The sequence below is a fragment of the Chenopodium album genome, chromosome 13 (genome assembly GCF_948465745.1).
Source record: "Chenopodium album chromosome 13, dcCheAlbu1.1, whole genome shotgun sequence".
Taxonomy (NCBI): domain Eukaryota; kingdom Viridiplantae; phylum Streptophyta; class Magnoliopsida; order Caryophyllales; family Amaranthaceae; genus Chenopodium; species Chenopodium album.
The window spans coordinates 17132024-17145834 of record NC_137846.1 but is presented as its reverse complement, the minus strand read 5'-3'; the positions used below and the strand labels follow the sequence as shown (position 1 = coordinate 17145834).

Sequence of the window (13811 nt, the reverse complement as noted above, 5' to 3'; positions counted from 1 at the left end):
ATTTCAATTCTTTGATTAGATTTACTGTTTTAATATTGTCCTTGAAAATACTAATGTGTGTATTTTGTTATTAGAAAGAGATACGAGGCAACAAAGTAAGTAATTTCATTGTTATATTTCTTTAGAAAGCATGCTTATATTATATTAATTCTTAGTATCATGTTAGGATGTCTTTATGATTCCTAGTATCATGTTAGGATGTCTTTATGATTCCTAGTATCATGTTAGGATGTTTTTTTTTTATTGCTTTCTAGTATCATGCTTAGGTTGCTTCCTATTTTCTTCTATCATGTTAGTATCATGTTAGGGCTAAAACTTTGATTTTTAATGTTTAGTGACATGCTAGGATTTGTTATTAATCATGTTAGTATTATGGCTAGGGTCTTGCTAATAATATTATTATGCTTTAATGAGATTATGATGATGATGATTTGTTGTATTAATATTATCGTGTTCCTTGATATTATTATTGTTATTGCTTGATCACGTCCTCTCTTGCAAGTTTAAAGGGAATTTGTATTTGTAATCACGCTTAATAAGATAATTAATAATTGTATTTAGGATAATATGATTTTAATTCAAGTGATCGCCAATAATACTCCCTCCGTGTTTTTTTAAGTGTTACACTTACCAAATCCGGCCGTGTTTTAATACGTGTTACACTTCTTTTTTGGCAAAAAGCTACATTAAAATATTATATTTCTCTCCTCTCATGGTCCCCACCTAAATCCACTACTACTTTTTTTTATTATATCTCTCCTTTCACATTCATTACTTTTGAATAAACTATTAACCCCACTATCTTTCTTTTATAATTTTTTTTAATACTCTAACTACCCCACTTTCCTCTTATTTTATTAGTCAATTAAATTGCCTAAAACTATGTGCGGGTCAAACTGTAACACTTAAAATAACACGGAGGGAGTAGATTTGTTTGTGCATTAATGTTCAACCAACATAAATTAAACAAGTTTAGGGTTAATATATTGGTTGTATGTTAGTCAGAAAGCGCACATGAATATGAGAAGAATAAAGTAAAGGCCTATATTTAGGGCAAGTTCAATCTCTTTTAGGTTGAATTTGTACCTTCATCCTTGAATATCCAGTCATGGTTTAGGACCACTATGGAGTTAGCAAGCTCATGGATCGTGAAGGGGTGTAACCTTCATCCTGTGAACGGTTTACAAGTTCCTAAAACTTGTTGACGACTCTTTTGCTCTAGCTTTCTTCCCTTTAGACGCCACCATACTTAAGTGTATGATCATAGTGGGATTCAAGTTTGGGATGCTTGAAATATTCCCCACATATATAAAAGTCAAAGACATGACAAATATATTGCATATTTAAGCAACCAAATACTACACTAATTGTTGTACCTCTGTGGTTGACCTTGCAGCTTTCTAGAAGTGCTCTTTGTACACAATCCCAGGGAATTTGGTCTTGAAGTTTCTCCAAATGTGCTTGCAGCAGTACCTAGTGGCTGCATCAGGCATAACTCTAGCAAACTTTGAGTGCTAGAAAACTCAGATATAGGGTTTATAGTTTAGGAATCATGCACTTTTTGTGTTGGTGGACCCTCATCTACATTATTTAATGAGTCACTACCCCCATTGCTTTCCATATCACTACCTTTCCCACTTTTTTTCTCACTATCTGTGTAAAAAGAGACACTGGCCCATAAATTAACCTCCTATTGACATCATCCACCTTCTCCTCATGCACAACATAAAGGTGTTAAAAACCATCTTTCTCAGGTGCTTCAAGAAACTCTGATATGTCCTTATCTTCCTCTATTCTAGCCCTCCCAGTGTGTAAAGAACATCCCTTTTTCCTATACCAAATTTCCCCAATCTCATCAAAGCTTAAAGCAGACTTAATCCAGTAGGCAAACTCAAAATAGCAAACCTCCTCCATATTCACACGCAATGTTATCTCGTACTTTGTTGGGTCTACATTTGGTTTTTTCTCATAAGTTGTAGTGTTTTTCTTAGTCACAAAATAGCCACCACAGTACATCCCAATGTTAATGGGTTCCATGAATTTAAACCGAGGTTAAACACATTCATTCTACCATTAAACCTGACAAACACACCAACAAAAACAAATTTCCAGAAATTCAACAATCTAGGGCAACAATTTCACAATTCCATACAAAATTTTCAGCAATCCAAACCAGTTTTCATGTATAATTTTCCCCATCACAGTTCAAAATCATCAAACAACCAACAACAATTAGGTTAATTATGTTTGTTTTATGTTGATTTTTGGTGATAAACCCTAACAATTTATACGCAAATTGAGCAAATGAAGAACATACATGGGTTTGTACTTCACTATGTAATTGGGAAATGTTGTTTTGCGTCCAAGCATCGTCTTTTTTCATCCTTTAGCCATTGCAAACAGTAAAAAAATGAGTTTGTTTTCTTATCTACAAAAAACCCCAATTTTTTTGGGCAAAATTTGAGTATAGAACTGATTAATTAACACTTACCTCAATTTATTTTTTAAGTATTAATGGCGAGCTAAGAGAGAGAGAGAGAAAAAAACCCAATTTGATGTGATAGTGTTGCAGAACATTCATGGAGGAAAGGAGAGAGAGAGTAAAGAGGAAATTCTTTGGAGAATAAGGGGAACAAATAAAAGGGGGAGTGCAATTATCAAAACGAGTGGCAGCAAGTAGGAAAAGAAGAAAGTCAACGCCTGAAAGTGTTAGTCAATGCCCAAAAAGAGGGCCCAGGTTTCATTCAACAAAAAAAGTGATCGTGGTGGTTTTTTTATCAAAGAATGCTTTAAAAGGATTTTTCTTGTAAAATGAGGCATTTAAAAGGTTTTTTCTGGCAAATTTTTTTTGGTGTTTCACCCAGTTCACCCTTTGGGTTAATCCGGATTTGGAGATCAGTTCTGGGTGGTTAGGTTCCAGTCCCCTCCCAATTATTGTTGCGGGGATCGAACACGGTTCCTCCCTACCAAGTGTAGTCCCAATCACCACTACACCAACAACCAATTAGTTTTTTCTGACAAATTTTCCAATCAATAACTGAATACTAAAACAGACACCAAGAATGACTTGTGTCACATCCTGGTGCTGTTTTTTCCCTCCAATATTCCCCTTCTCTTTTTAACCTTTATCTTTTGTTAATATTTGGTTTTATAATAATATCATTCTAAATCTTTTATATTATCTTTAGGAAATTTTGACTTTTGCTACCTATCAAACACATCAATTTCATTTTTGCTACTATGAAAACTTTTATTTTATTTTACTACCTAACATATGCCTTTTTTTTAACTTTTGCTACCAGTTAACGTTTTCAGTTAATAATTCCGTTAGTGAGATCCAGCCACCCTCATTACCACCTTCCGACCACCACTACCTCCTTAGCCACCCTAAATGCCTCCCCGTCAGCCACCAAAATAAAAAATAAAAAAAAAAATTTAAAAAACCAGCCACCAAACTCAGCCCCTCTCGTAGTCCTGGCCGGCGCCGGCGAACCCAGCCTCCTCCCTTCCCCCACCATCGCAGCCCCCTCCCTTAGCCCACCATCGCAGGCTCGCAGCCCCCTCCCTTCCCCCACCATCGCAGCCCCATCCCTTTCCCCCACCAACACAGGCACGTAGCCCAGCCAGCAGCCACCCCTCCCTTTCCCCCTCCATCGCAACACCATTCACCACCTTCGCACCAACATCGCAGCAGCCTCCGCTGCTCCATTTCCAACCCAATAATACCTCCGCTGCTCCATCTCTAACCCAACAGCACAACAGCCGTACAGTCCACCACCTCACGCCAGCAACAGGGCAGCAGCAATTCCTCCCTCAACCAACCCATCAGCCCAATTCGCCACCTAACCCAGCTCTGCTCGCGCCACAATCGACCACCTATTCGCCACAATCAACCAACCACCACAGATTTCCCCCTTGTTGCTACCCCGACCAGCCACCACAGATTTCCCCCAAAAATCAGATTTCCACCCAAAAATCGAAAAAAGGGTCGACTTTCATCCGCCGGCGAAATTCCGGAGCCCCGAGACCATTACCTTTGCCGGCCGCCAGCAGGGGAGGGTGTTTAACGGGAAGGGCTGGGTTTTTTTTTTAATTTTTAATTTTTCATTTTTATTTTTAATTTATTATTATTTTAAAAAAATAAATAAATAAACTTAACGGAACCCTAACGGATTCCGTTAACTGGTAGCAAAATTTTAAAAAAAGGATTTGATAGGTAGTAAAATAAAATAAAACTTTTCCCTGGTAGCAAAAGTGAAATACACCTGTTTCACAGGTAGCAAAAGTCAAAATTTCCTTATCTTTATGACAAATATATATTCCTTTTTATTTGGTGCTCATAATTATTCTATATAAATTTACCTAAATAATTATTTCAACTCTTTTTTAAAAAAATATTATTTCAACTCCTTTTTAACTATCTTTTAAATGGAGTATTATTAGATTTTGCCAAAAAAAAGTTATAATAAATTGATCATTTAATAGATGTTACAGAAATTACTTTAAAACATCACTTATTTTTTTTCTACCTCTAGCTAATATTTTATTTCAATTTAAATTCAAAATAATTATATATTCAAGTTAATTATAATTTTGTTTATGAAATTTTACTACTATACGTACATATTATCACAAATTGATTTATAGAGTATATTATAGCTATAAAATAAATGTTTTGGTTAACAAATGATTTTTTTAGATATAAAGGTGATATATTATTTGTAATTTTGTGTATGTTTACACTTTTGCTAATACTTTTTTTTGGAGATTTAAGTTTGTTGTTTGATTGATTTTTGATGTTTATTAAAAATGCATTTATAAATAAGTATTCACTAATATGACCACTAGACCTGATCAAGCCTCGCCTGAAAAATTCTCGAGTACGGGTAGACTAAAAAATCCATTTTGTAGATGATTTGTTGCTTTAGTAGAGATTATGACATTATAATTTCTATATATTTGATTTGTATGCTTTATCAAATTTTATTTGTTGGATATAATTAATTTTCTTAAAAAAAATTAGATTAACCGTGCATGCGTGCATGACACGGGTCTTAAGCTAGTATATTATAATACTACTAGCATACAACTTTAGTTTAACCAATTTAACCAAAATATTTAAGATTTAAGATGCTAGTCCTAATAAAAAGTTAGCCGAAAGAAGAAAGGAAAATTCCCTAAAATTGCGCGTTGAAGGTGCGCTGTCTTCCTCTGTCCATTTTCTCTCTCATCCCCAACTCAACTCGTTTAGAAGAAAAAAAGGCAGAATTTCTTTCTTCTTTTTCTTCCTAAAATTTATTTTCTTTCTTTTTTATATTTTTTTAAATTTTTACAACCTTCAATTCAATCACTCTTTCAACCCCCTTTTCTCTCTCTCCTACCTTCAGCATTCAGATCTGACCAAACCTCCATTGAAGCAGCTTCTGAGGTAAGTTGTTTCTTTTTGTAATCATCATTTCAATTTCATAATCTAGGGTTTATCTTTGATCTAATTTAATTTAATTATCAGTGCACTAAGTTTAGGATTCGAAAATCTCAACTATTGATTGGTTCTAATTACTAAGATTATCAAAGATGCGATTCTGTTGCTAGAAATTTGATAATTGAATCACATATCCCTAAAATTATGTGAATTTTCGAGCTTTATTTGATAATTGAATCAAATTTGATTGCTAATGTATTGCACAAGCCTTTAATGTTAGGATTCAACTATGAAATTAGATGCCCTGGCCTGTTTGGTTAGCTTATAGGATTTTATGAGTGGGATTTGGTTCTTTGTCAATGTTGATGATGTTCTAAAAAGGTTTCGAGTTACAAAGGGAATACAACATGGTTTAGCTGAGGTTATGTCATGAATGATAGTTATCCAATACTATTTTACAAAGACTTGTACGGTTATGCTGTTTTAGTAACGAGGGTATTAATTTTAACGTCTTGTCTTGTATCGAATCATTGCTTTGAAATGGCAATCTGATGAACTGCGTTTATATGTTGTGTGATCAGTTTTTATTTTTTATTTTTTATTTTTATCAAACTGTATTTTCGATGTGCAGTGCCTATTGAAGGGGAGAGAGTTGGAGGATGTCGATGAAGAAGGCATTTGGCCAAACCATTCGAGACTTGTAAGTTGTTTCGTAACCTGGTTATTTACCCCTTTTTTATGCTCCTTGAAGAAATGAAGAGGAATCACTGACCTCTTACTCTAATAGTATCCCTAAATACCAGATTTCCTAAAAGTGTGCATTACCAATTGCTAGTTGGTGTGTCGAACATTGTTTTTGAGTCTTAGCTATGTTCTACATGCCAACAACTGGGGAATATGCTGATATGTTTTATAATTATTATAAATTTCATGTTAGACATGCTAAATAATCAGATACTTTTGTTTGCCTTGGCAGAAAAAGGGAGGTCAACAAGAAAGTTCTTAAAGTCCCTTCAGTAGAGCAGAAGGTAAACCCTCTCTTATTTTTGATTGAGATTTTATCATCAATACATGGTAATCAATGTCATACAGCTGTGCAGTACGCTTCATCTTGCTTGCTAAATCTCAGTCCTTTCCATTTCTATGGATTTCTAACAGATACTGGTGTTGCTAATTCGGGTCTTTGGTTCTCTGAAAGTTTTTGTATGTATATTTAACTTTGATAACATTTGGATGGGTTTATGACTTCTACAGGTTCTTGATGCAACTAGCAATGAGCCTTGGGGTCCTCATGGGTCACTTCTTGCAGACATTGCACTGGCTACAAGAAATTAGTAAGTCACATTGACTGCCAAATAAATCCCTCTATTTTCTTTTTCGATGTCTTAGTTTGAAAATGCTAATTTTGGTCAATTTTTCACACTTATGCAGTCATGAATACCAAATGATCATGGCAGTATTATGGAGGAGGTTGAATGATACTGGCAAGAACTGGCGGCATGTTTATAAGGTCTGGGAATTTAACAATACAAACTTTCTTGATATGTACTTCCCTGTTGTTTTTAGTTGTTACACTTTTTACTTTTTGCACTTGGACCATCTTTGGTGATTTATATGCTAGAAAAAAAATGTCTTGTGGTTTCTTTTTAGATTCCTCTCAATGTATATAACAAAAATATTCACTTATAACTTTACCTATAGATAATTGAAACTCTATGTATTAATCATTCAATTTGTATATTGGCAAGTGTGAAAACCAAGTAGTGTAGATAAAAAAAATTGGAGGGAGTATTGGAATGTGTGTTACTGTTGATTGTTTAGGCAATTGAGTACTTGAAGTTCTCATTTTGAGTTATGACTCACCTTCTCTGCAACTATTATTGTTTGTAGTTTGTTACCAGAGTTTGGATTACCTCATTTAAAGAGAAGAGGATGACATGTAATGGTTGAAATTGAGGGATTTGAACGATGGTTGTGACCTTTATAAACTTAAATTCTTAGCACAGAGGCAGGGGGATGGGGTGGAAGTGGGAGTTGTGTCTAAATTTCAGTTCATTAAAATAGCTGATTGCATTGTACAAGGGAAAGTGGGTAATGGAGATGAGAGTGCAATGGCTTAGTATGCCAGTTTCTTTCTTAATGAACAGGGGTTTACTGGTCCTATTCAATTTATTAGTATTGCTGCTGGTACTGGTTCTAGCTGAAGATTAAAATGATGACTATGAAAGATTAAAGACAATTCTAATCTTTCTATTGTTGCTTGATCTAAGTTTTGTTGATATGTATGGCATTGATGCTTTCAGGCTTTGACAGTTTTGGAGTACTTGGTGGCACATGGGTCTGAGCGTGTTATAGATGAAATAAGAGAACATGCTTACCAAATATCAGTAAACATTCAATCTTCAAGTCTTACTTTTGATATCCACTTTTTAATCGTTCCATTGTTATTACTACTAAGGGTCCCTCTTCACTTGTGTGTGATTCTCTAAACCATTTCTCTGTAGACATTGTCCGACTTTCAATATATTGACTCCAGTGGGAGGGATCAAGGAAACAATGTGCGAAGGAAATCTCAGAGCCTTGTGCAATTAGTAAATGACAAAGAAAGGATAATAGAAGTTCGGCAAAAGGCTGCTTCTAATAGGGATAAGTGAGTTATATTTTCAATTGTCATCTAATGTTGCCATGTAGCAATTTCTACTTGTGGATGTAGCTTCATGGTCTACTCTGTTGAGTCTGCTCCTAATACTTCTTTTGTAAATTTCTTATTTTGTATGGCCTTTGATGCTTGATATTTTTGCTGCTTTGTGCTACCCCTTGAATGTCAGATGATGCTTCTATGCCTAACATTAACTACATTAAGTGGTATATGAATGTGGAAAAATCTCTAAGTTAAATTTGCCTTGGAAGACATGTTCTTGTGGCTTCCAACTTTTCTTTGCTAGTTTTTCTTAAGTAGGAGTAAGCACCTAATACAGACATGTGAAATAAGTCTCAATTTCCTTATGACAATGTGGGGCTGGTAGTTATTGATTTGGGTTGAGAACAAAAATTAGCTATGTTGGAAACATAAATGACCAACACTTGCTTTTCCTTTTTATCTAAGAATCTCTTGTTGTATAGTTATCTGGTGTTTTTTTTTAAACATATTTCATAAGGTAGCTTATTTGTTGATAAATGAGAAACCTTATATTCCCTCCGTCCCATAATATAGTTCTTGTTTTCCTAATTTGAAGATCCAAAATGTTGTTCCTGTTTCTATTTTTGGATAATATGTAAAGACCATTATACCCTCACTTTTTTAATTTTATTCATTGTACTTCCTAATTTACCCTTGAATTTTGCACATGCCTTGTACTTTTTTCCTCTTTCTCTCTCTCACTTTTGTCTATTATTGTACTTTTCACTTTTATTAATGTACTTCATCCACTTTCTCCTCCTATTTCTTAAATATCGTGAAAAAACACAAATAGGAACTATATTATGGGACGGAGGGAGTACTAAATTTTATCAGATCTAGTTGTTGTTGAGATAATTTTACTACAGGTCAATAGTGTCAGGGCTTTACTGTGTTCATGCTGTCTCATGATGTTTGTGTGAAACCCTCCCCCTCCACCTCCCCTGTATTCTTCAGATTCTTGTATTGTTTCGACTCCCTTGGAGGCTTGGATTTGTTTCGATGGAAATTGTTGCCAGGCACTTAAAACTGTACAAATCTGAAGTGCCCACCACTCTCCCTTAATTGCAACATTTCTCCTCATCCACATCCAATTACTATGTTTTATTGACGAGGATGCCTTCTTGTATTTGGTGAATGTAAACTGTTCACTGTGAAATTCCATATACCGAGCTATGGATTGGTTGATGAATAATAAATATTCAGTATATTATACAATTTCTCTTTCCCATATCAGTAGATTCAGGTTAAAATGACATGCATAGATCTGTACAATTAAGTTGTGCATGTATGATCTCGCCCACAATTTAGTGGAAAATTTGTTTGTTCTAAAACATGTGGTGAATTGGTTGCTTAGCTGTTTTTGGGCAATTCAGTATGTTTGTGTAAAGCTAAATTGACTTGTTAACAGGTTTCGCAGCACATCTGCAGTGGGTGGAATGTATCGACCTGGTTCAGGTGGATACGGCGATGATCGGTATGAAGGCCAGGATGAACGCAATGGTTATGGAAGGGAGAGAGAATGGGGCTCTAGAGATGATGAAAGGTATGGGCGTTATGGGGATTCCTATAGTAGAGAGGGAGATCGTTATGGGAGAGACTCTGAAGAAAATTATGGGAGAGATAGGTATGGGGATGACGACTCCAGAGGAAGAGCTCGAAGTGATGATGACTACCAGTATGGCTCAAGGGGTAGGAGTTCTGACAGAGATGGAGATCGTGCTTACGATGATGAGGATCGTCATTCAGCTCGGTATGTTTATATGTATAGTTATATGATAGCAATATGAAGCATCCTGTTGAAATTGTTAAGTAAATTCTTTCCCTGTTGCAGAGGAAGTACTGGCAAAGCAGAAGATCATAACGATGGAAGGTATATAGTTGCCTTTTCAGTTCTATTGTGAATCAGTATTACTTACATACTTTGTAATTTTTATTGACTCTTTTTCTTCAACTTCTAATGCTATGAGCCTATGAAATCAGTATTATAATTTTCCCTCATTTAATCCTTTTGGTGCCTTTTCACACTCCCTTGGTTTGTGGGTGCATTGGTTTGTTCTGCAGGCCAATTGAGCGCAAGTTTTCTGAACAAAATATTGGTGCTCCTCCTAGCTATGATGAAGCTGTGGGTGTTACTAGAAGTCCTACTTACAGTGACAGGTATTGTCGGCCACAACTTTTGGTTTTGGTGCATCATGTACATAGTCATTTTGTAGTTGCCAATTTCATTTTTTTACTCTACTTCTTGTAGGGATGGAGAAGCACCAGCTGCCTCAACCCATCAATCATCTCCCCCCACCGTAAATGCTGCTCCTCAGTCATCATCCCCAGTTGCTAATGCTGCCCCTCAATCATCATCTCCTGCTGATAGTATTAATCCAAGTCAAGTAAATCCTGAGAATGGTGTTCAATCTCATCATAATATGGAAGCTGATACTTTTGATGAATTTGACCCCCGTGGTTCTGTTTCAGGTTCGTAACAAAGTTAACAATTGCAATGTGGTCGAAAATGGCTAAATATCACTGGTGCATAAACAGCATGTGAACAATAAATGCCATAATTTAATGGAATATAATGCAGCAATTAACCCTATCTTCAAAGTTATATAAGCGGTTTTTGATAAAAGAAGCATAAATTAGCCTCTGCTGTATGTGTCAAATGTCCTGCTTGTAGAAATTGCTATATGGAGTTCTCGTGCTCGCAAAATTCTCATTTTACATCAGCCAAAGTCCACTCATATCCACAATCATTGTTTTTTATTGATCTAAGAATAATTATTATGCAGAGTCTGATATATTCCTTTCTATTTTTGCTCACAGCTGTACCAACTACATCGAACACTGTTGAAATGGACTTGTTTGGGTCTCTTTCAGATGCATTTGCACCAAGTCCATTAGCTATCATGCCAGCTCCATCAGATGTTTCAGACTTTCAATCTGATTCTGGGAACACTGCTTCTAACCCCTCGTTTGTCGCACCTTCAGGGACTAATGTTCCTAACCAGGTAGAGAATTAACCAGAGATTAATTTTCTACAGGACCTACACATCTAGCTTTATAGAAAGAAAGCTAAGCAGCATTGTTTTCAAGTGAAGTTTGATATATGCACACCTTTTAGTCAGTGATGTGTGTAATTGAATATCACTTCCACAGTATATCTTATATATGTCAGAAACTTTTTCATTCTGAGAAATGGTGGTTGTAAATTTTATCCTTTTTATTACCTACTCAACTTCAAATTTTATATTGTCCCAAAAGAACTTTTTGCTTCACTTTTATCATTTTTTTCTGTCCCATCTATCTATATATTATCTCTTTGGTTAATTTCTCTATGTTTTTCTTTTTTGATACCCTTCAAATTCATACTACATATTACAACTATATAATGATCATCACATTTTAGCTAATTGATTGTATCAAATTTTAACATTAGTATTATGATGACAGTCTTTTGAAGATCCATTTGGCGATTCACCTTTCAAGGCCATCCCGTCAGATGAGGCACCAACTCAATTCCAGAATTTTGCATCCCCGTCACCATTTCAGCCTGCTGTGAATCCTTCAGAGCATTCACATCCTGCAGCTCAGAAGGTAGAGACTCCTAATCTGGAGTTTGCAGATACTTTCTCAGGCTTAACTTTTGATCCGCCTACTGTTACCAATGTACAAACTCCACCAAATCAACAATTTTTGCCTCAAGAGCCACAATCCATGCCTGATAATGATATACTTGCTGGCATTTTACCTCCTTCTGGACCTCTACCCCCACCGGCTTCTGTTGGATCTTATCCCACTTCATCAAGTATGCATCCTGCAACTGCTTCACAAGCAGCTTTTCCTCCAACTTCTCACAATTCAGCAGGAACTGGTTTCATGACCCAAGCTGGACCATTTTCCCAAGTCCCTGCTCAGAACTCGGGTGTGCCACCCAGCCATCATTATTCGCATCCCTATTCTGGTCCTCCCACTGCTATGAGTTCAAACTTGGCACCCCAGACACCAGCTGGAGCATTAAGTCATCATAACAATAATTTCATGGGTGATTTTCTTCCACAATCTGGTGCAAACATTCCCTCATCTTCACAGTCAGCTCCCTCAAGTTCTGCAAATGCTTTGGCTCTTGTTCCACAACAACCTGCTAAGAAGTTTGAGCCTAAGTCAGCTGTATGGGCTGATACATTGAGCAAAGGTTTAGTTAACCTGAACATTTCTGGACGTAAGTATATTATTCATGCACTTTATTTTTTATGTTTATTATTTCATCCATATGTATTTTTTCCAAGTACTGAAAAATATTTTCCTTCTCTTGCAGCAAGTATCAATCCATTGTCAGACATAGGTATTGATTTTGAATCCCTTAACCGCAAGGAAAAGAGGATGGAAAAACCTAGTGCAACTCCAGCAACTTCCAATGTCACTATGGGCAAGGCCATGGGATCTGGTTCTGGAATGGGTCGTGCTGGTGGGGGTGGGTTGAGGCCTTCTCCAAACCCAATGATGGGTCCTGGCATGGGTGTTGGACCTGGTGCTGGTATGGGTGGTGGACCTGGTGTTGGCATGAGTATGGGAAGTTACGGGTCTATGAATCAACAACCAATGGGCATGGGCATGGGGGGCATGGGTATGGGAGCGGGAATGAACATGGGTGGCATGGGTATAGGAGCGGGAATGAACATGGGTATGGGGCAAGGAATGCAACACCCCAATGGTTTAGCCCCTGGATCAAACATGAACAATTATAATCCCATGATGGGAAGAGGTGGTTACCCACAGCAACCATATCGATGATTGTGGTCTTCCCTGTGTGCATTTCTGAAGTAATTGAGTAGTCTGGTGATACATGTACCTGTAACAATAGCTGGTGAGCAAGCGTATATAGACATGAGAATTCTTTATTCCTATCTCCATATGATCTCATTTGACACTGGCAACGACTGTACCCAGTTTCCAGTGATGGTATCAAGGATCCCCCTTTTCATACACGATTCGAATACAGAGGGAAGTAAAATTCTGTTTGATTGAGTTTTGTTATTATTATTTTTTTGTATGATGAGAGTTGGCCTACCTCAGGCTTCACAATATTTGTTATATTCTTGGATCACATAAGAAGTATGATGTGGTTTGTCCGTCAGACAATAAAAGTATTAATGAAGAGAATTATTTCATTGCACGTTGCTTGAATCGGGATTTTGCCTGAATCGGGTTTGTCCGTCATAATAATATTAATTTTACACTTATGTGGCACAACACCGGACGAAAACTTGGTATGTCAAGTGTCGTTGTCTCTTAGTCTATTTGGCCGGAAGACTCGACTATATTTATTAGTAGACCTGACAATTTTGACTTAGACTCGATGACCTGACCTGTGACCCAAAACCGACCCAAAACCACAAAATTGACCCGACATGGCTCATACCCGACCCGAAAATGGAGTTGACTCTATCTTGACCCGATACTCGAAATAACATGATCATCAATCGATGATGACCAAAAGTGAACTCTAAGTCTAAAAATATAAAGCCCCCACCATTAGACTGCTGAGCACATAACATTAATAATTGCAATGTTATATATTAATAACTAGATTAAGTCCCGTGTCACACACGGTTTTTACAAAATTTTATAATAAATTATGTTAATTTAAAATCTATCAAAAAATAATCCTCATATTTTAAAATGAAATGAAAAGGTTTGAATCTAATTTATATCTAA

General features: G+C 36.3%; 1 protein-coding gene across 1 annotated transcript; it reads left to right on the top strand.

The window, feature by feature from the left end:
• The first annotated feature begins 5176 nt into the window (after window positions 1–5176).
• LOC145574665 (clathrin interactor EPSIN 2-like) lies at window positions 5177–13269 on the top strand. Its single transcript, XM_081632503.1, has 14 exons — window positions 5177–5428; window positions 6054–6122; window positions 6399–6450; window positions 6677–6756; window positions 6854–6932; window positions 7726–7809; window positions 7927–8072; window positions 9511–9852; window positions 9934–9972; window positions 10164–10259; window positions 10351–10571; window positions 10920–11104; window positions 11547–12315; window positions 12412–13269. The coding sequence occupies exons 2-14, from the start codon at window positions 6082–6084 to the stop codon at window positions 12885–12887; spliced, it is 2610 nt and encodes an 869-aa protein (XP_081488629.1). The 5' UTR covers window positions 5177–5428; window positions 6054–6081; the 3' UTR covers window positions 12888–13269.
• Window positions 13270–13811: the final 542 nt, after the last annotated feature.

Bases quoted from the DNA above. Each gene is read 5' to 3' on its own strand.
- LOC145574665 (XM_081632503.1), top strand. From the start codon at position 6,082: ATGTCGATGAAGAAGGCATTTGGCCAAACCATTCGAGACTT. The intron at 8,073-9,510 runs GTGAGTTATATT...ACTTGTTAACAG, and splicing joins GCTGCTTCTAATAGGGATAA to GTTTCGCAGCACATCTGCAG. The intron at 9,853-9,933 runs GTATGTTTATAT...TCCCTGTTGCAG, and splicing joins GAGGATCGTCATTCAGCTCG to AGGAAGTACTGGCAAAGCAG.